The sequence below is a fragment of the Gymnoscopelus microlampas genome (assembly GCF_963454915.1).
Source record: "Gymnoscopelus microlampas genome assembly, chromosome: 9".
Taxonomy (NCBI): domain Eukaryota; kingdom Metazoa; phylum Chordata; class Actinopteri; order Myctophiformes; family Myctophidae; genus Gymnoscopelus; species Gymnoscopelus microlampas.
The window spans coordinates 22,851,786-22,871,992 of record NC_139946.1 but is presented as its reverse complement, the minus strand read 5'-3'; the positions used below and the strand labels follow the sequence as shown (position 1 = coordinate 22,871,992).

Genomic DNA, 20,207 nt, shown 5'->3' with positions numbered 1-20,207 from the left:
GACATCAGGATGCTTAAAACAAAATATGTACAAATTAATAGATGCAGTTACATTATCAACAGTACCGTAACTGTACCAAGAAGAAATGTATAAGAAATATGAATGAATTTTGATTGATTGATTGATTGATTGATTGATTGATTCAATTAATGAATGAATGAATACATACATAGAAAATAGTAAAATACATTTATTGCAGATATGAGTGAGTATCCAAATATGTTGATATTAGATAGTTGGTTCTACTAGACGCAGTAAAGACATTTACACAGAGTTTTTGTATGTTTTATTAAAAGGTTTTTATTTACTTATTTAACATATCACAAATAGCCTATTCAAGCTAACCTAACAACTTTCTATTATCAAACCATAAAATAACGTATAGTCTCTCCATTACATATCACAACTGTAACAAGAGCTTAATTAAACTCAAAATTAAAAGAAAAATAAGTTTGGGGACATAAAAATTAAATCAAAGTGTTCATTAGAATACAATTTTTGATAATGCATGAAAAGAAACCTGTAATGAGAGTTTCAAATTTCGGAACTTTATGTTGTTGACAGTGTGTTAGATGTGATTTCACATAGTTTTGTTCCTGCAGTTATGACATTCGCCATGAGAGAAATTCTGTAACTTGCCGACAAATGTCATGATGATAGCCAGCATCATGGGGTTGTCACAATAATAAACAATATGATACTGACAACAGAGTATACTGCTAGCTTGTTAGAACGGGAGCAGATTTTTGTACCGTATACATTTTGTGTTAAAGAACCGTTGGTATCACATGTGTCATGAGGAGCTAGCATCATAAAACAAGGACAGTTCTGAAATGTTGTGCAGCCCTACAGTAGGAAAGGAACAATAACACAATAATAATAATAATAATAATAATAATGTCGTTTTTTGGCACAAGTTTCTTTCTACTCTAGCGGGGAGTGCAGTTTTACAGATAAGCAATATGTAAACAACATCTTGCATATTTTTTGTGTTGTGTTTCCCTCCCTTAGGAATGCCAAGCATATTTTCTTCCCTCCACTGTTTGGCCCTACGGCAAGGGACAAAATTTTACAAAAGGAGTGAGAGACAACAGGGAAAGTTTCCAGAATGAGGTGCGAGAGGGCATCAGTAGTCATCAGCTGCAAAAAAAGAAACATGAGAGAGGTTACTCACAGGTGCCTCTCCGTCCAAGTCCATGAGGAAGAGGAGCATGCAATCCACTTCTGATAGAGAGTTCAGAAACCGGGTTAGTGTATCATGGAGGCATGCAATCACACCAAGGTGCTCTTACTTTCTATTGTGAGGATACAGGTACTGGCCGCTGTCCCTCTGCTGTTGACGGCCTTGCACATATACTCTCCCTCGTCCTCTGGGAAGGTCTCGGGTAGGTAGAGGCAGTAAGTCTCTCCTCTCTCTATGTACTGATAGTCCTCACAGTCCTGAAGCGTCTCGCCTTCAAACCACCAGGTTACCTCTGGCTTGGGCTCCCCGGTGATCTTGACGGTGAACCGGACAGGTTCTGAGTCCACCACCGACTGGTTCTTGAGTGGCTTTTTAAACCACGGGGCCCCCGACCTGCCGTGATCTTCCTCGTCATCGAAGGCTGCAGAAGAGCCGTTGATAATGCTTCCGTCTTCTTCATCCTCCTCAGTCTTCTGAATTAAAAAAATGTATACAAATAACACAGTAACAAACATCAGTCACACAAACTAACTAAGATCCAGGAAAACCTAAGCCAACAACTCATAGGCTGTGTCCACCAAGGTGAGCTTTTTCACTTGAGTTGAACATTTCTCTGCTCAGCGCAGAATAGATATTCAGTGCCTCATCATGTTGCTGGCGTTACTAGCATACGCAGCACTTCCATTAAAAGATGTGTTCAGGGGGAAGAAAACTTGGCGTGTGTGTGTGTGTGTGTGTGTGTGTGTGTTTCTGTTTTTGAAAGGGTTTTTGACTAGCAGCAATTTCTGAGCTTTGCTTGAAATAGGTAATCCATCCAACACAGTGAATTCTATTTTATTTTTGTACACGTTATGCTACTGTGTTTTAATGCAGTTGAAAACTAAAATAAATAGTCCCTGAAGAAAAGATTCAAATGACTTCTTATATGGCAACAGAACTATCAGCCGGAGTAACAGACCATTTGAAGGTGGTTTATCACCTCAAAGGTTTAATTAAGCAAAATAATGAAATTGGGTAATTATTCCAAAATCTAACGTAGCTAGACATTATTTATATTCAATGGGCTAAACATGCAATAACACCAATATTGTCCTTTAACAGAAGTAAAAATGCCCAGGGAGATTTACCTTTTGGAGGGCGGCGTCAATCTCTTGCTGCTCAAACTGCATCCTCTGCAGCTTCTGCTCCTCCACCTTCTTCTTCTCTTTCTCCTCCCTGGCTTTGGCCATTTGTTCGAACCGTGCACGCATGTCCACCTTCTGTTTGAACGGTGTCTCCTCAGGCTTCATCGGACTCGTTTCGTCTTCCTCATCCTCCTAAACAGATGGGCAAAAAAACAATCTTTTCAATGAGAAACACTGAAATAACCCACTCATATTCTCATGTTTCAGTAGGTACGCTAGCGCTCTTACCTCCTGGAATCTCCCTGTTTCTCTCTCTTTGATCTCATCATCAACGGCCTTCCTCCTTGCTCGTTCCTCATCAATCTTTTTCTGAATGTCCTCATCAGTCAGCTGCTTGATCTTCTCAAACTTGGACTTGAGATTCTTGGCCTGGATGGAACCGGTTCTCTTGAGCTTGGTCAGCTCTTGGTATTCTTTGCTCACTGTATCAGAGGTCTCATTCACCTCATCCTAGAAGAATGAACCAGATTTAAATATTATAGAATAGATGGTTTCACTAGAAAAATAACACCTCTGTCCTGAATGTCCTGTGAACGTTAGTAGTTACACATTTTCCTTGAACAATGATCTATACAGTACTACAACACTGCTAAGCCCCAGTTGGCCAAGGGAGAGTGTGATCAATGGTTCACAACCTTTTCAGGCCACGACCCCCCAAAATAATCATATTTGAACCACCCTGACAAGCACTTGGAATTGTAGGAATTGAGGCATTACATTTTGTTGGACTAAATGTTGTGAAAATAGGCGATCTACTACCAGTTTTTATAGTATAGTTTGTTGATTACTTTTGATGCAGTAATGGTCTATTTTCTTTTTTTGAGGTGTTGAAAAGGTCTAAAAGTCCTTAAATTGTCACTTCTCTTCACGTCATCTGGGGACCCCCCAAAATCATGTGGGGACCCCCCTGGGGATCCCCACCCACAGGTTGAGAACCACTGGCTGTGGATGACCACGGGTCTCCTCTGATACACATAGTGTCACCAGCTGCTTCTTTTCAACTAATAGTGAGGAGTAAACATAAACACAATATATTGATACACAAATAAATTCACTACCACGTCTTTCAGACTGACCTCTCCCATCTCTTGTCTAAGCTGTTCAAACTCCTGCTTCTCCTGCTCCATCTTCTTTTTGCGCTCCTCCACCTTGCGTTTCCTCTCGGCTTCCTCCTTGTGCTTCAGCAGCTCTTCAAAGTTGATTTCCAGTTTTCTTGGGTTTAAAGCGTCCTGAGACTCACTTCTGACCATGCCAGCTTCTTCCTCCTCTGGTGCCTGTTGTGGCACATGTACAAAGATGGACAACTGTGTAAGGGGGTGATCTGACTAAATCAAGCTTTATTTATGCTTCAGTGCCAAAGTGGCGTGTGATGTATCACTCAACACAAATTAAAAAAAAAAAATGTTTGGGCCGAGCACACATCAGAATCACTAAATCATAGATCAGGTCTTACATCACAGACCTAACACTAATTAGGCTATTTCAGTATAGGGTTGATGTCTAATTTCAGTATTGGCTTCAATTTATAAAATAGCCACAACAATCAGCAACTTGCAACATAAGCAAGCAAACATCAAATTGTCTATTGGCCGCATTCTATTATAGGCCATAAGAGTTCAACTCACCAAGTCTAACATAACCTTCTAACCCTAGAAGATCATTTCAACGTTTAAAACAAAATAAAATAATAACGCACCCTTGTGCACACACTTCAAAGACTGCACTCAAATCACAGCAAATCAGCAATATTATCCTCTGGATGGTTCTGACAATTGTACTTACATTGAATATAACAGCAGCATATGGACAAAATGATTCCCGTCAGTCACCATATTGTAAATACAAAAGGCTTTTGAAATTAAGAATATCTTACTTCTCCATCGTCATATGCAGAACTTTCCTGATCCAGTCCAGGGCTCTTCAAGAATTAATTTGGAAAAGGGATCAGCATTGCAGGTGTGCCATTTATATCAGAATAATATACTGTACATAAACAGATACCATTAATCCATGTCCAATTAGGAATCCAGAATTAAAGATAACAATTTTGGTTGTTTATTTTATCAAATGTTAATGTTTGTGTTAATTTTGAGTAGGCAAATAATGTGTATTATGTTGACCCCCTGGCATTCTAAAACGGCCCTGGACAAGGAAAGCATTTATGTGGAATCATTTCCAAATGTTATTGATATGTTCTATGCTGTCTCATGCTGCAAGTAAAGATGATTGTTTGACTCATGGCAATGTGCTGAAACCCATACTGAAAGGTTTCTGTAAATCTGATGACAAGTACTCAAGGACAACAACAAAGTGGCATGCCAGACATTGAGCAGCATCATGAACGCTATTTGTTCATGATGTTCTATGAAGAATAATAGAACACACTGGAGCCTTTAGTAGAACATGCTATGATTAAATGAGCTGTGTCAGTATTATATCCATGCAGATCTTTCCTGTGCAGTTTGTCCTGCAGACTTGCCATGTTCTTGCGGGCCTCTGCGAACAGCTTCTTCTCCTCCTCTAGTCTCTTCTTCGCCCCCTCCTCTGCCCTCCTATGCACCTCCTCCCTTCTTTGGCGCCCCATCTCCTCGAAGCTGGCGCACAGCTTCCCTGGTTTATTGCCCTCCAGGTTCACCAAGGCCATGAACACCTCATCGTCTTCATCCACCAGCTGAGTAGAAGAGTATAAATGCTAAGCTTTGGATCGTACGATAAGTACAATAATTACATGTCAGCATAAACTTTTTTTTGCATCTAAGGTTTCGTCACACAATGGCATCGCTCAATAAAAATCCTGTATAATCACCTAAATAGTGCATAAGTATTATATAAATGATGGGGGTGAACGATGACAATTATTTACATGTAATGTCTTACAGCTTTAAAAATCTGAATAATAATAAAACAAAGTGAAAGTATATTGACCATGCTCTTCCTGGCTTCTGCGAAGGCTCGTCTCTCCTCCTCCATCCGTCTCTTGTACCCCTCTTCTGCCTTCTTACGCACCCCTTCTACCCTTTGTCTCTCCAACTCCTCGAAGCTCAGCTGCAGTTTTCCAGGTCGGATATCGTCCTTCTCCTCCAGACCTTCCTGAGTATCCTCCTCATCTTCAGCCTGAGAGGAATAACAACAAAGAATATACAAAACCTACGTTATACTGCGGTCCTGCCTCACTGGTGATGGCCGACAAGGCCTTTACCATCAGGACATGATCCAACCCTACACCCCTTCCCTTAACTTAGATAAACTAACACAGGACATCTGTCCCTTCCTTCCCTACGACAGTGAAGTGGTTCTCAACCTTTTCAGGCCGCGACCTCCAAAATTATTATATTTGAACTGGGGACCCCCCACCCTGACAAGTACTTGGAATGTAGGAGTTGAGGCATCCAATTTAGTTTGACTAGGTTCCACAGATACATATTGTGAAAATAGCAGATCTACAAGCTATTTTTCCTTTTTCCCCTTTTTTTTTTAAGTCCTAAAAGTCCTTAAATTGTCATTTCACTGTCATCTGGGGACCCCCCGAAATCATGTGGGGACCCCCCCTGGGGGTCCTGACCCACAGGTTGAGAACCACTGCCCTACGACACCGTGGCAAATGCTTTACCTAGACTCTTCTTATTTAGATGTTGTTTAGACAGATGCTAGGTTTGATGTTTACTTAGTATCCTAGTTACTTTGTAGCACTTCATTGTTTTCTTTGCATGCTATTTACATTACCCTGGCGTTAGTTGACAAGGGTTCATCCCATTTACTCTGGATAAGAGCGTCTTCTAAATGCATAAATTGTAAATTGTGATTGCTCCTAACTTTTAGAATCTGAAAGCATGGATCAACCATAGAGATGAACACACAGCTGAAGTGCATCACATTGGGATGTGTAAAGAAATGCCCAGGTGCGTCACCATTTCAAGCTTGGCCTCATCAAATGATTTTTTCTCGTCCCGCAGACGGCGTTTGGATTCCTCCTCAGCCTTCTTCTTCCTCTGCTCCTGTCTGTCCTTCTCCAGATCCTCAAACGACAGCTTCAACTTTCCAGGAGTCACCTGCTCCCTCTCTGTGGGTTTCATGTCTTCTTCATCATCATCATCATCCTGAAAGCAGACGAGGAGAAACAATGAATTTAAATCTAACAGCCCAGTAGCACATTATTTGTCTTAGAAATAATGGTGCAAACATGTCTAGACTCTAGAGGACATCTTCTACAGTATCTATATAGCCTTAACAACAAAATAATTTGAAGAAAACTAAACAATTATGATGAGAATGATATATCTTATAATCAGGGTGTGATTCATGAAAAAGAATAGAGAGTGGAATGTTATTAGAATTCCATTTAGAAATGTAATTGGAGGTGAAAATAAATTACCAAAGATGTGGATTTAAATCCCAGAGAAGGGGAATCGTCCCAAACTCACCCACCCGGCCCTAGAGAATAACACCCTCATAATCCTCAATATATTAGAGAAACCGAGACATGGAATTCAGAAAGTAATTGTTTACTCCATAAACAATGGGTGTATGGAAATGGACACTCCTGGGCTCACCTGTAGAGCGACTGAGCTCCGCTTGGCTTCCTTGATTTCAGCGTACCGTTTCTTCTTCTCCTCTTCTGCCTTCTTCTTCAGGCCATCCTCACGACTCTTCTCCAGGTCTTCAAAGTTTACCTTGATTCTGCCTGGAGTTCGTGAAGCTTTCCCTGGCACCACCCGTATCAGCATACTATCATCTCCATCCTAGAAGGTATTTTAAGAGATTATACATACACAGAGAGTTTTGTTTATTTGTGTTTTTCATTGCTTCGTTTTGCTTATTTTTCCTATCTGGTAGTATCACTTTCCTAGCTTGCGACTTTAAGCATCATCTCAGAGTGGATCCATTAAAAGGTGAATATGTCGTGGCAAAACATGCTACCGTTGTTCCCAGAATGTTCTCAATGCAGTGTTGAAAAGACAGTGGAAGAGTGTTCAGATTTTTCACATTAAACATCTCCATGGGTTATGGTTAGGGTCAGTCTGACACCCAGACAAAGGGAAAAATACATTGAATGTAGGTCACTTAACAAACAACCCCAAACACCCTCAGACTGAAGATAAGAGGACATTGGGTTGCAGGAGGGGGGAGGGGCTCTTTGGTTCTAATGGTCACCATTTGCAGCAGGTCGTAAGTCTATGAGTGCAAGTGTGAGGCTAAGATAGGAAGTTCTAAGTCAGTCATAGTGAGGAAGGGGACAGGAGCTAAATTAGTCACTGTGGGGTGTGGGAAACATTTGCCAGTCACATGCTGTCTACACCTGGCAGTGTCTGTGGTCCAGGCAGCAATATAAGTAGATTGGCCCAGTTGTTTCAAGATCACTTGAGTCAGTGCCTTTTCAAAACAAATAATGAATAAATATAGTATATATATATACAGTAGCAATACATAAATATACAGGATATAACACATAATAAAATATACTATTCCATTCTCTCCCTCTCTATTGAAGATGAACTGAAAAATCCTGGGCAACATGGAAAGCATTGAGTAATATCACTATTGTACTGTAAATACCGGTACATGGTTACAGTTTTAGAGTAACACTGCATTTCTTATATTGATTAAGTCATATTTTCAGGCATAAATGATTACGGGAGACTATAATAATAATGATTGGCTTCTGGCTATCTCACTGTAATACCTTAAGTTTATGACCTGTAGTGAATCCACCAGCATGAGGACTAGCATTGTTGACAATGTTTTATACAGTAGCATGATCTATCCTAATTGCTGCTCACTTAATCAATCATCCTAAATGCTTTACAGTATAATACATACTTTAATCTAACTTTTATGATGTTGTCTCTACAGTATTGTTGACTTTGGTTAACACTGCACTGGTATTAGTACAAATGAAATGCTGGATAAAAAACAGTTTAACATTGTTAGAGTGTTGTAATAATACATGTAGGCTATACACAGTTGAATATTTAGCTCACTGAACTGTGATTACTTTGAGCAACACCAGAATTAGTGCTAGTAGGCTAAAAGCCTATAATTGCTTATCTGGAACAAGCATCATTACATAACATTTACACATTCCCAGGAACTACTCTGACTAATGGTATAATTAGCCTAAACGCACAAACCTTGTCTTAACCTATGCTGTTGATGTGGAGTGTCATATCCAGTAAAAAGACATTTACGCTATCTGTCTTAAAATCCCCAAAGGCTCTATGCTGCTATGAAAGCAACTGCTATGAAAGCAAAAGTTCCCATGTTGTTCCCATTCTGTTTGGCTTTCAAATGGCACTTAAAATAACTCATCCGGGTAGCAGCTGAGGATTACCTGAATGATTACAGATGATTGGAAGCCATTCCCTCCAGTGGGGTACTATAGCTAAATAATGTTGACCAGCACATTTCACATGTGGCTCCATATCAAAGGAATCCCCTCATGTTTACATACCTCAGCAGCTTTCTTTGCCAGTTCTATCTGAATCTTGGCCTTTTCACTGGTATCCTGGGCAACCCTCCTCTTCCTCTCGTCGCCCGCCTTCTTCCTCTCCTTTTCTTGTCTCTGCTTCTCCATTTCTGCGAATTTCCCCTTTACACTTCCTGAGGGATCCCAGATATAGAGGAGCGAAGAGCACAACACAAGAGGTAAGCTGTGAACCACTCCCTACACTTCTTTAACCAAATGGCCAGCTGGACACCCCTCTTTATCACCGACTCCACTCCTCCCATTCACCCACATGTCATACCTGTGATCTTGGGGACGTAGGACTTTTCTACCTTGGCTGGCTTCACCTCCTCTTCCTCATCGCTGGAGGCTAGGAGTTCTTTTATCTGCGGTTGACCAGACAGAGAGTACGTGAGGCAATGGTTTAGCTAGGATCATCTGCTTTGCACCTCAGGAGCCATGCTGGTCCCAGCAAGAACAGGGACCTAATCCCTGTTAATAACTGTGTCATGTGACCCACGGATGAGCCTCTGATTGGAGCATCCCATGTTGGCAAGGAAGGGAGATCAGCGCAGGTGTCCCTTCCTGTAGAGATACAGTACGGCTGTGAACTGGGAGGCTGTTCTCTCTGTATGTCACTGGTAATCCACTCGCATCACACTATCACCGTATTTCACCAAGGTTTTATTGCAGAGTTTGTCTTCTACAACCAATCAAGTTGTACCTGCTTTCATGTTTCTTTCAGTGTCAGTGTCCATATTAATTGTGTTATTATTTATTTTTGTTCATTTATGAAGCACAAACCATTACTCATAGAGTATTTTCTGTAAATTTAATAATCAAAGAAATCATTCATTAAAATAATCAATTAGTAAATTATTTAAAACTACAATCTGGGACTTATCTATTTTAACCAATCTGTATGAGTATTGACAATGTCAATCTTTATTATAGTTTTATCTTTCATCTTTACATCGTTGCAATTACTTCTCTCTGTCGAGAGAGGGAGTCAACGGACGCGAAACTCACAGATCGTAGCTTTAAAATGATCTGTGATTGATGTTGGTGTTGTTCTGTATAATGTGGTGAATTGTCACACAAACCACAAGCGTTGTCACCTGGTCATGCCTCATCATGCCATGCAGGTCACAGTGGACGGTTAGTGGGGGGGTTATCTGTCTTTGACCTGCTGCTTCCTGACGAGATAGGCTCTCTCCTTGGTGAACTGCTCCTTTCTCTTCTTGTTCTCCTCGGTGGTCCTGTTCCTGCTACGCTCCTCCCTGGCTTTCTGCATGGCCTCAAACTTGTTCTTGACCTCTCCTTTGTCCTTGTCCTTGGGTACGTAGCTCCTGGCCACTGGCTTCCTGGACCGGAGGAGGAGTTTCTGTTGGTCAAATCAGAATGATGAGACAGTGGTGGGAAAAGGTACAATGTTTTTTTTTTACTTAAGTAAAAGTATCAATACTGCAATGTAGAAATACTCTGTAACAAGTAACACCCAAGAATTCAAAATGTACTTGAGTAAAAGTACATAAGTATTGGTATAAAAATGTACTTAAAGTACCAAAAATACGAAGTACTCATTATGCAGAATGGCCCATTTCATAAGTTTTCAAATGTATAAAAAATCTTTTGAAAATAGCAGATCTACAAGCTCACGATGCGTGACATCATGACGCATTGTGAGCTTATAGATCGGCTATTTTCAAATGGCCGAAATGTATAGGGCAATGTATGTTTTGTAATTATAATCAAAATCTACAAAGTAACTAGTAACTAAAGTTTTCAAATAATCGTAGTGGAGAAAACGTTTATTTGCCCCTGAGATGTTGTGGAGTAGAAGTAAAAGTACTGAAAATTGTAAATACTTTACACCACTGATGATGAGACAGAACATTGAATGTGATGACATTTTGCAGTGAGGGGGAAAAATGGTGGACGGTAAACAGTTTTGAATAATATGGAGAATTGTATCATGCAAACACTTTTGCATGATACAGTATTTGCTTGAAAACAATTTGCTTGAAAAGTCAAGTCAAGGTTCAGTTAGATCCATACACTACACATGTTGGGTGGGTAGCTATGGTCCACACATTTAACTATCAAAAGGAAAAGAGCTTGCACATCCTCCACAAAAAAAAACTGGTGCAGGATAAACTGATCAAAGAATATAGTAAGATTATTATTTTTTTTAATTTACAAATTGTAAGAAAATAGAGTCCGCACATTGTAAAATAACTTGCTTACAGTCAGTCGTTTTCAACCAACACAAGGTCTTCTTCAGAATGGCCTTCTGAAGAGCAAGTTATTTTACAGTGTGCAGACTCTTTTCTTTTTACCACAAATTAAACTGCCAAGGTTGCCCTTGAGCAAGGCACTGAACCCCAAGCTACTTCATGGATGCTGCAGCTTCCTGCATTGTAAACGAGGCCCTGCACTCTTACCTCTCTAGAGAAATATAATAATAATAATAATAATAATACATTATATATGTACATGGGTAAATGACATGTACTTGTTCATGAAGGTCTTACCTCTTGCTTCTGAGCCACATCAGAAATGTTCTGTTCACTTGCATCAGGCTCTGTTTCTTCCGTCTTCTCTGTGTCACCATTTACTGCTTGTGAATCCTCCTTTTTCTCATCGGCTGTGTCATTGTCTTTGTGTTCCATACCGTTCACTTTGTGTGTGTTGTCGGTCTCAGCATCACCGCGCTCCTCTTCCTCGTCATTATGTGTGTCATCACCTTCATCAGCGCACTCCTCTTCCTCGTCATTATGTGTTTCATCACCTTCATCAAGCATGGGGTCCTCCTCTTCCTTGTTTTCCACATCATCTATGTCATCGTCATGTTCATTGGTGATATTGTCCGTGTCGTGTGTGACATCAGCCATAACCTGTGCAACCTCAGTCATCTTTGTGCCACAGTGACAAGCTGACAGACAGGCCCACTTTAAATGTTACCTGCAAAGAAAAGAGAAATGTATCAAGTATCAGTTAGCAGTTATCTTCTCACTTCAGATCCTACATGTTAAAAGACACATTTTAACGTCAGACAAACACCAAATGATAATGCAGCTGAGATTTGGATAGAGCTTTAATGGCAGAACCCATAATTACTTTTCTGTCATGTACAGCAGTGTTTCAAAAAACATTTTCATGTTAAGGACAGACTCCCATCTGAAAATATTTTGTGCCAGGGAACTACCATGCAAGACTTTTTTTTAAATAGCTGATCAAGCTCACAACGGGTTGCAATGCGGCACATTGTGAGCTTGTAGATCGGCTATTTTCAAATAGCCAATGTATATAGGGTAAAAGTGGTTAAATTGATTTTGATGCTAAATTAACATATTATCCTAGGGACCCCCTCAAGGACCAAGGATAATTTGAGAACAACTGATGTACAGTAGTAGCTACTTTCTATTCCAGGTATACTTCGAGTAACAAATGTTCAGATGTTGGGGTTTGTACGTACGTCTGTATGAATATTGTTATGTATTGTACACCATCAAATCAAGTCACTGACTTGATAAAAAACAATCTGAATCCAATCTAGATAGCCCAAAAAAACTGATTTGGGATGCCAGTCTGAACATAATAGCCTTATTGACTACAGAGTTCAGGGGAATAAAGGGGTGCCCCACTTCCCTACACTGAAACGGAACACATTGTGGGTCCTAATTATAGCCCACTTCAGTGTCCAGGACATGTGATCATGGCTATTTCTGATAGGTGATACGCAGTTGGACAGAGCTCAAGTTGGACAGGGCCCACATGTCGCCCCCACATACTCTTGACAAAATGGCCAGACTTAGAGCTAGACAATCGAATGTGAGAGGGCTGTTTTGGCCGTTAGTCATTCACCACAAAATGTTTTGCTGTTTATCAGTGCCCTGAAATACCTCTTTCATTCAGACATGTCTATGTATTTAGAAACTCTGGTCAGTGTGGCATAATACAGTAAACAGCTGTAGTGTTGATCATTGGTTAGTTCATTTTAATGCACAGAAGCACCATTGAATGGCCTCATGTTGGCTTATATTGACTAGTGTACAGTATGTTGTTATCCAGAAAACAACAGTTATTGTAACTGTATAATGCTACAACTGCTGCAAGACTACAATGTGTGTATTACACATAAATCACAGAGCCCTATGACCACTTTCAGCTATAGAAAGACTTCTAAGAGATATGCTTTAAATACATTTAATTAATTACCTTATCAGGGCTTCTCAATTCACCCACAGTTTGTTATGAATTAGTCCACAGACCCCCATAACTCTGAGGGTGTGCAAAGTGAGAGGGTTCCATTTGTACAATCTCAGAGTTACGGATCTACTGTATAATGGTCCATTTGGTTCTCAATAATAATTTAGCTCCATGAAACCAAGGGACCCCACTTTGAGAACCACTGACCTAGATTACTTCTGTACACAGTATTTCTGTGAGTAATCCATATCCAATGTTCAGTGATTTCATCCAAGGATTTCTTTAATGGGTTCTAATTGTGACAATTATTAATTAGCATTTTATTTTAGGCATTTAGCTGCCAATGTTGTCGTCGTTACCCGCAGTGACCCTACCCGTCCTTACACCTTTGAGCTAAGATGACCTAGCTCAGTGGTTCTCAACCTGTGGGTCAGGACCCTCAGGGGGGTCCCCACAGGATTTTTTGGGGGGTCCCGACTCCCCAGATTACAGTGAAATGACAATTTACTGTATGGACTTTTAAGACCTTTTTAATACGAATACCTTTTTAAGAATAAGAAAGAAAGAAAAGGGAAAAAAACAGTACTGCATCTAAAGTAATCAACACATATACTATAAAAGCTGGTCAAACATTGGACAAATTGTCAAATAATAGGCTATAAGAAAGAGGCAAAAAAAGAAAAATAGCCGATCTACATTGCGAGGCGTTGTGAGCTTGCAGATCTGCTATTTTCAAAATATTTATCTGTGGAACCGAGTCAAACTAAATGTAGTGCCTCAACTCCTACAATTCCAAGTGCTTGTCAGGGTGGGGGGTCCCCAGTTCAAATATAGTTCTTTTGGGGGGTCGCGGCCTGAAAAGTTTGAGAACCACTAGCTTGTCATTTGATCACTAAAGATGGGATGATAAAATAAAACATAATTTAAGGATGATGGCAATATGCTGTTAGCTGTCTCCTGGCCTCCTTTGACTTCCCTATAATGTGTCAGTGGTACAACCGCAATGTGATGCTGATCTAGACATTCCAATACTTGCCTGAGAATAAGGTCAAGAGGGGGCAAACTATAGGGGCTCGTTGATGAATAATATTATTAACTTACAAAAAGTAGATCTTGACAGAAAAAATAAAAATCAACAGTACTTAAAACAACATGAGGCCATTGGACATAATAGGCCACACCATAATATATACTTACATACAGTATATGTTATGGGAACACTAGCTCCATCAATATATGAACTGCACTTGCATCTAAACATTCACTGCAATGAACTATCTGCCACTGACTCCAAGAACTATTTGCAAAAACAAATGAGCCTACTAACATGATTAAAACACATGTAGTATCATTACCGTTGTCTTAAACCAGTTATTGTGATGTTTTTAAACATGAGCTTGAACTGCCATATCATCTTTAACCCTATAAATGTATGTCTGCTCTGCCAAGGGAAGTTCTATTTATGGCTGTCATAATGTACTCAGCTGGCACAAGACATCATGACAGTGTGCCTGCCTGGGCTACAATAGTCGACTAACTGTGGATTGAATAAAGTTTCATTAATAACTCATTGTGTCTTTTACAACATTGTCAATATACTATAGCCACAGTATAGCAACTAGTCTATCTCAAGACATTTAAGAGGATACCAATGCAAATCGTGATCTAACAATTTACACCCAAATGGCTGACAGGTGAATGAGATAATAGCCCTTTACAAGAAAAAACACCATTGGTTCAATTATGTTTTTATACAAAATAAAATAAAAAATAGACTGCACTATAATGTCCCCCATAAACTTTGACCTTGCCGATATAGAAGATATAGGCTATAGGTGTACTGGAGATTTGCAGTTTGGAGGCTATTGCCTTTTTCCTTCTATCTAGCTTTTAAATGTGTATGACATAAGCTTACCTCTTTATGATGCCGTCCTCCTTATTGTCATAAGAATCCTTTGTAGGGAACAGGCTGATGTATAGTGTGTGAACTGGTGTGCAAAGCAGAACAATCCAGAAAAGTGGAAAGTCACAGAGACGCGTCCACAGCGTGCGCGCTGTTCACAGTGGAGTGGGTGAGGTTACGTATCGGTGACCGCTCTCCATAAAAGTAGCGTTCCTTCTGCCGTCTCCCACATTCCCTGCGCACCAGCCGCAGGTTCAGCTGTTCATGAACACACGCTTGATCCTTTTTCCTGTTATCAGTCAGACTGCATGGGCTCACTGGGCTGCAGGTTTATGTAACAAGTCAACAGTAGTATTTATAAAATGAACGTTTCCTCAGTGGTGTGTTCTAGGGTTTTTCGTAGGGCCTACGATAATCGTTCCCTGCACGACGTGCGCGTGGTCAATGGATGAACTGGTTAGCAGTAGTGGTAAAAAGTACTCCCATGTTTTACTTAAGTAAAAGTATCAATGTGCTGCAATGTAGAAATACTTTGTTACAAGTAAAAGTCCGGAATTCAAAATGTACTTGAGTAAAGTATAAAAGTATTGGTATCAAAGTGTACTTAAAGTACCAAAAGTAAAAGTACTCATTGTGCAATGTCCAATTTCAGAAGTTCAAAATGTAAAAGAATTAGCATATCTACAAGACTCACAATGCATCTCATGTCAAAAGTTTTTAGTTTAAACTTTTGACTTGGTTCACATTATTTGTTCTCATGAATCAATTATCTCTTCAGTGTTGCATGAAAATATTTAGAAAATGTGCTTAAGGCTATACTGCACAGATGTCTTCTAGATAATGATTTCTTCACAGGCCCATGATGGAGGGGGGGGGGGGGGGAGTAATTATAGTACATCATGAAATATCACCTTTCTCATTTGATCATAACTGCACTAAAATACCAAAAGGCATGCAGCAAAACAGCATAAGAAAAAGAAATCAAGAAGATGAAAGTCATACTTTTTGAAGTCATAAATTTGAAAAAGGTTACAAATAGGCAGTAAAATGGCAGAAATTGTAGGAGAAATTTGACACTCATTTTTGCAGCTACTGTTAAGGGTGACTGCTAATGTTTACAGAGATGCCTTTATAAGTTGACATACACTATCAAGGCCACTTGCTGGTGGTCAGAGCCTGAATGCCTGGCTTATCTAAAAGGAAACCAGGTTGCCTTTTGTTTTTCTCCTGCTAGGCATATCGACATGTCAAGAGTCCCACAGAACAGTGGGTTTTATTTATTACAGTCACACACACAAGCATGACACATAGACTTTCAACCTGGTATCCCTTTTGAGCATGTCGAATTGGACAAAATAATAATACATTTTTTTTTTTTTGCTATTCTTGAAATACGCTTAATGTAGGTCTTGCATTAAAGGCTGCCACAATAGCAGGTCCGCTGATGAATTGTTTACAGGCAAATGTTCCTTTAAACTAAGATGAACAAATGTTTTTTCAGTTGTAGTGGGTGTAAATAGAAACGATTCACACTTTGTCAGTCATCATGCACAGTTGCTGACTCACTCCCACTTCCTAAGGTCAGGCCCTGCTCATAAAATACTGTGGGCACTGGCGTTGAATGGGGTGAGAAGTTAGGCCGATTCAAACCTGGGTTGAGAAGGGCCCTTAAAGCAGTAGTTCTCAAACTTTTTTGTGCCAAGGACCCCAAAATGTATGTATATTTGGCCACGGACCCCCATCTAAAAATGTTTTGTGCCAGGGACCCCCAGAAGAAAATATGTGTGTTAAAGAATTCAAAATTATTATTATCTTAGCACTTTAAAGATTTTTCTTGAGCTTATATCGCTATTTTTGAATAGCCAACCTATAAATGGATAAAGTAGTTAAATGATTGTGATGCTAATTAACACATTTAGCCGTGGACAGACCCCCAGTATAAGAGACAAACCACCAGCTAATGTTTAGAACTGAAATCTGATAGCGAGGCTACTGTGCATCATTAGTCACTGTGTGTGAAAGCAATGGAAATACAGTGAGGATTTTGAGAGGCCAGGGCGACACATAGGATTTAGAAAACTGAACATAACTGGACAGGTTGAGAAAACGTATTTGAATATAGACTCATATAATGAATGAATAATGATGCTGTGCAGTTTCCTGATTCCTGAAGTAACAAATGAAACTGCTGTTGCAAGCAGTGGCGTTCCCAGAAATTACATTTAGGGCAGGCGAGATTTTTTTTCTCCCCCCCCCCCCCCCCTTGGGAGGAAATCTCGGGGGAAACAAGTTAACAACAACACTACACTGACTACAAAACTGAAAAACGTTAATACAAATATGCAAGTATAATCAAACAATCAATTATTCAGCGGTGGTCTCTTCATGTTGTAGCCTAGTTTAATGGCTCAAGCTGCTCTCAGAACCCCTTTTATGCCAGGTGAGTACAGGTGATGGCCCAGACCCCCACACCTGGCACTCCTGGCACCCCATGAAGATAAAGGCAAACATTCGCATCACTATAGGCGACGTCGCTCTGCCACGTGAATGGACGAGGAGGTCCGACGGCCACTATTGTCTTTGGATTTTTTTCACTGCCTGTTTTTCAGTCTTTTACTTTATTTTCTAGGGGAGGCTAGATTTTAGTTGGGCAGGCGGCCGCCTGCCCTGCCTCTATGGTGGGTACGCCACTGGTTGCAAGGAATTAAGTTGCAAAACAATGGGTGGCACATACTAGTAGACATGATGATGATCTAAGTCAAGAGACGCTCTTTTCATCCCATCTCATTGATTCAATCATTTGCTCCTCAAGATTATGGCAGGTCAGTGAATCCCAGAGGCATACCATACTCCTCTGTCCAGAAACCAACAGAGACAACAAGGGGGGGGGGCTTCCCTAAATAGCTCCACAGCTGTGGTAGCTGATCAACACTGTATAGAGACAGCTAGCTTGAGTCAGACTGGCCTCAATCTGCAGCTGCTGCAGCTCAGCTCAGCTCTGACACCCCTGTAAATATACTTGGTGTGGTACAGCCCTTTTGAAACCACAACACCCCTGTTGATGAAGCTCCGGTGGACTAGCTCAGAACGACAAAATTAATGCGGGTTGAGGGATACCGGCAAACTCACTGCCTCATTTGAATTAATTAAATATTGTATCTGATGAAGAATTACTTGCTATGATGACACCCACACACATTTCATAATCTGCAGAATAAGTTTGATTTCCTGCCAGGGCAAGGCCATCTATCAAAATCTAAATGTGCATGTACTGTCATTACTCATGAGTCATGACGCTGTACAGTATAATGCGTAGGGTCAAAGCATCAATCAGTTGTTACAGTTCACTCATGTTTGTCACCCACTGTGCCACTGGGCTCTGGAGAAGAGCTTTCTATTATTGGACTGTTTATTGACTCAGACAACAGTGCTTGTTTGTAAGATGATCTGAAAGCAGTGAAACAGTCAAGATGTTCAGTTAACGTTGTTCTTGCCTGTGGTTTGTGAGTTCCAATCTAACCAGTGAACTTTAGAGATCCTCCCCTTCCTAGCAGCTGCATTGACTAAGGTGGCGATGGTGCAGTTGTTTCAGGTGCACGGCAAACTGCAAAGTAGACTAAAAGAAGAACAGACAAAGCTGTGTTTTCGTGTCCAGCAATGGGTGTTTTGTGAAGAATGGCAACTTGCCATAATCAAAATATTATATATTTAACTCTAGCAATGAATAACCTGCCATATAGCTCAGATATACTATATTCTCTAATTGATTTACCATTCCAAGCATGGGTCTGATGAAGACTGAACGGATCGATACATCATAATTAAAGCGTAGTGATTTCTTTTCAGTGGTGTTGCATGGACTTTTCTTAATATTCTATTATAGCCTGCTTATTCTTCTCTGCTGCAGCTGCCAAAATGCTAGACAGTTTTGTGAACCTGCTGCATGTAAATATGAAAAGTGAAATGTATAAACTGAGTTCTGTGTGGTTTATTATTTGCCATTCACCCCGTCTTGAACTACACAGATAAAGACTACAACTTCCATGACCTCAGATCCATATCCCAAGTTCCCAGCTGTGGTTTATAAAGGGCTCAGCTTTCAGGGTTGCAATCAGAGGAAAACCCCACCAGTGAAGCAACCACGTGGAAAGGGTAAAGAGATGAATGCTTATCAAAGTGGTTTTGGTTCTTGAAGAGGGTAATAAGTAACCAGCAAGTAGTGGTGTATCGGATTGATGTTAGTTTCTTCTTTGACTTTTCATGATTAGCAAAGTTAAAATACTGTTGATAAAAAAACACCTTTTCCCCCTTTTTTTGCCAGGAGCAGAATGTGGTCCCAACAGTGAAAAGGCCCAGTTTCCTTATTCTCTATCTACACTTACTGACACCTTATGTCAGTGCTGTGCTATCAGTTAACTGACGCTGGCTATATTAAGGACCTCTGACGAGTGAGACCTGACTGTGTGCCCACACTGCCTGCTGGAGTACTTTGACTTTTCCATCATCCACATCTGATTTGGGTCACAGACTGGCACTTCGCTGCACACTCTACCACTTCTAGATGACTGCTGCCTTGGTGACCTAAAACCCCTTATCTATGCCACTGTAACGACTGAGATTCCTGACTAATCTTTATTATTATGCCTCCGCCGGCGCACAGCCAGTGGCCGGAGGCCAGCCAGCAGTGGCCAGAGGCATTATGTTTTCGGACTGTCTGTTCCTACGTCCCTCCCTCCGTCCATCTGTCCGTCCGCCTGTCCGTCCGCCTGTCCCCCCATCCCAATCTCAATATCTCAGTAACGCCTTGAGGGAATTTCATGATATTTGGCACAAATGTCCACTTGGACGAACTGGAGGAACTGATTAGAAGTAGGTGGTCAAAGGTCAAGGTCACTGTGACTGACTGAAAACACATTCTTTAAATTCCTTCAAAGTCTTCCCTACATATACTATATGAGTCTAAACAGACATGTAAACGGCAACTGGTTGGCATACAGTACAACCGCAATATTTCTAATGTTTTAAACATGTGGCACAATTCAACATTAACTATCAGTACCATTTGCTCTGGTCTAGCAAGAGTTTATATACTTATTTACACATTATGGGCTAATGTCTGGGATATACCGTCTCTCTGTTAAACTTAAACTATTACATTACTATTACATGCTATCACCCTTCCTATGCCACACCATACAAAACACTGCACTGCAGAGGCCAATGGAAGTTCCTTCCTGCCATTGTTTATAGTAGGAATGCTAATGCATAATTAACTCCCACTGC

At 40.4% G+C, this 20,207-nt stretch overlaps 1 protein-coding gene across 4 annotated transcripts; it reads right to left on the bottom strand.

The window, feature by feature from the left end:
- Window positions 1-271: 271 nt before the first annotated feature.
- Window positions 272-15,154, bottom strand: nexn (nexilin (F actin binding protein); the record flags this gene model as incomplete). 4 transcript variants are annotated; one of them, XM_084067093.1, is made up of 15 exons in its annotated part: window positions 14,937-15,154; window positions 11,344-11,773; window positions 9,996-10,193; window positions 9,111-9,195; window positions 8,816-8,964; window positions 6,918-7,106; window positions 6,276-6,464; window positions 5,293-5,481; window positions 4,847-5,038; window positions 4,241-4,285; window positions 3,444-3,641; window positions 2,596-2,817; window positions 2,311-2,499; window positions 1,293-1,653; window positions 272-1,140 (listed from the first exon to the last, which is right to left on the bottom strand). In XM_084067093.1, exons 2-15 carry the CDS (start codon window positions 11,722-11,724, stop codon window positions 1,127-1,129), a joined length of 2,601 nt encoding a protein of 866 aa, XP_083923219.1. In that variant the 5' UTR covers window positions 11,725-11,773; window positions 14,937-15,154. The 4 variants fall into 4 exon arrangements, with proteins under 4 accessions (XP_083923219.1, XP_083923218.1, XP_083923217.1 ...); XM_084067092.1 differs by having other exon boundaries at window positions 1,293-1,656; window positions 14,937-15,150; XM_084067091.1 differs by lacking the exon at window positions 272-1,140 and having other exon boundaries at window positions 1,273-1,656; window positions 14,937-15,153.
- Window positions 15,155-20,207: the final 5,053 nt, after the last annotated feature.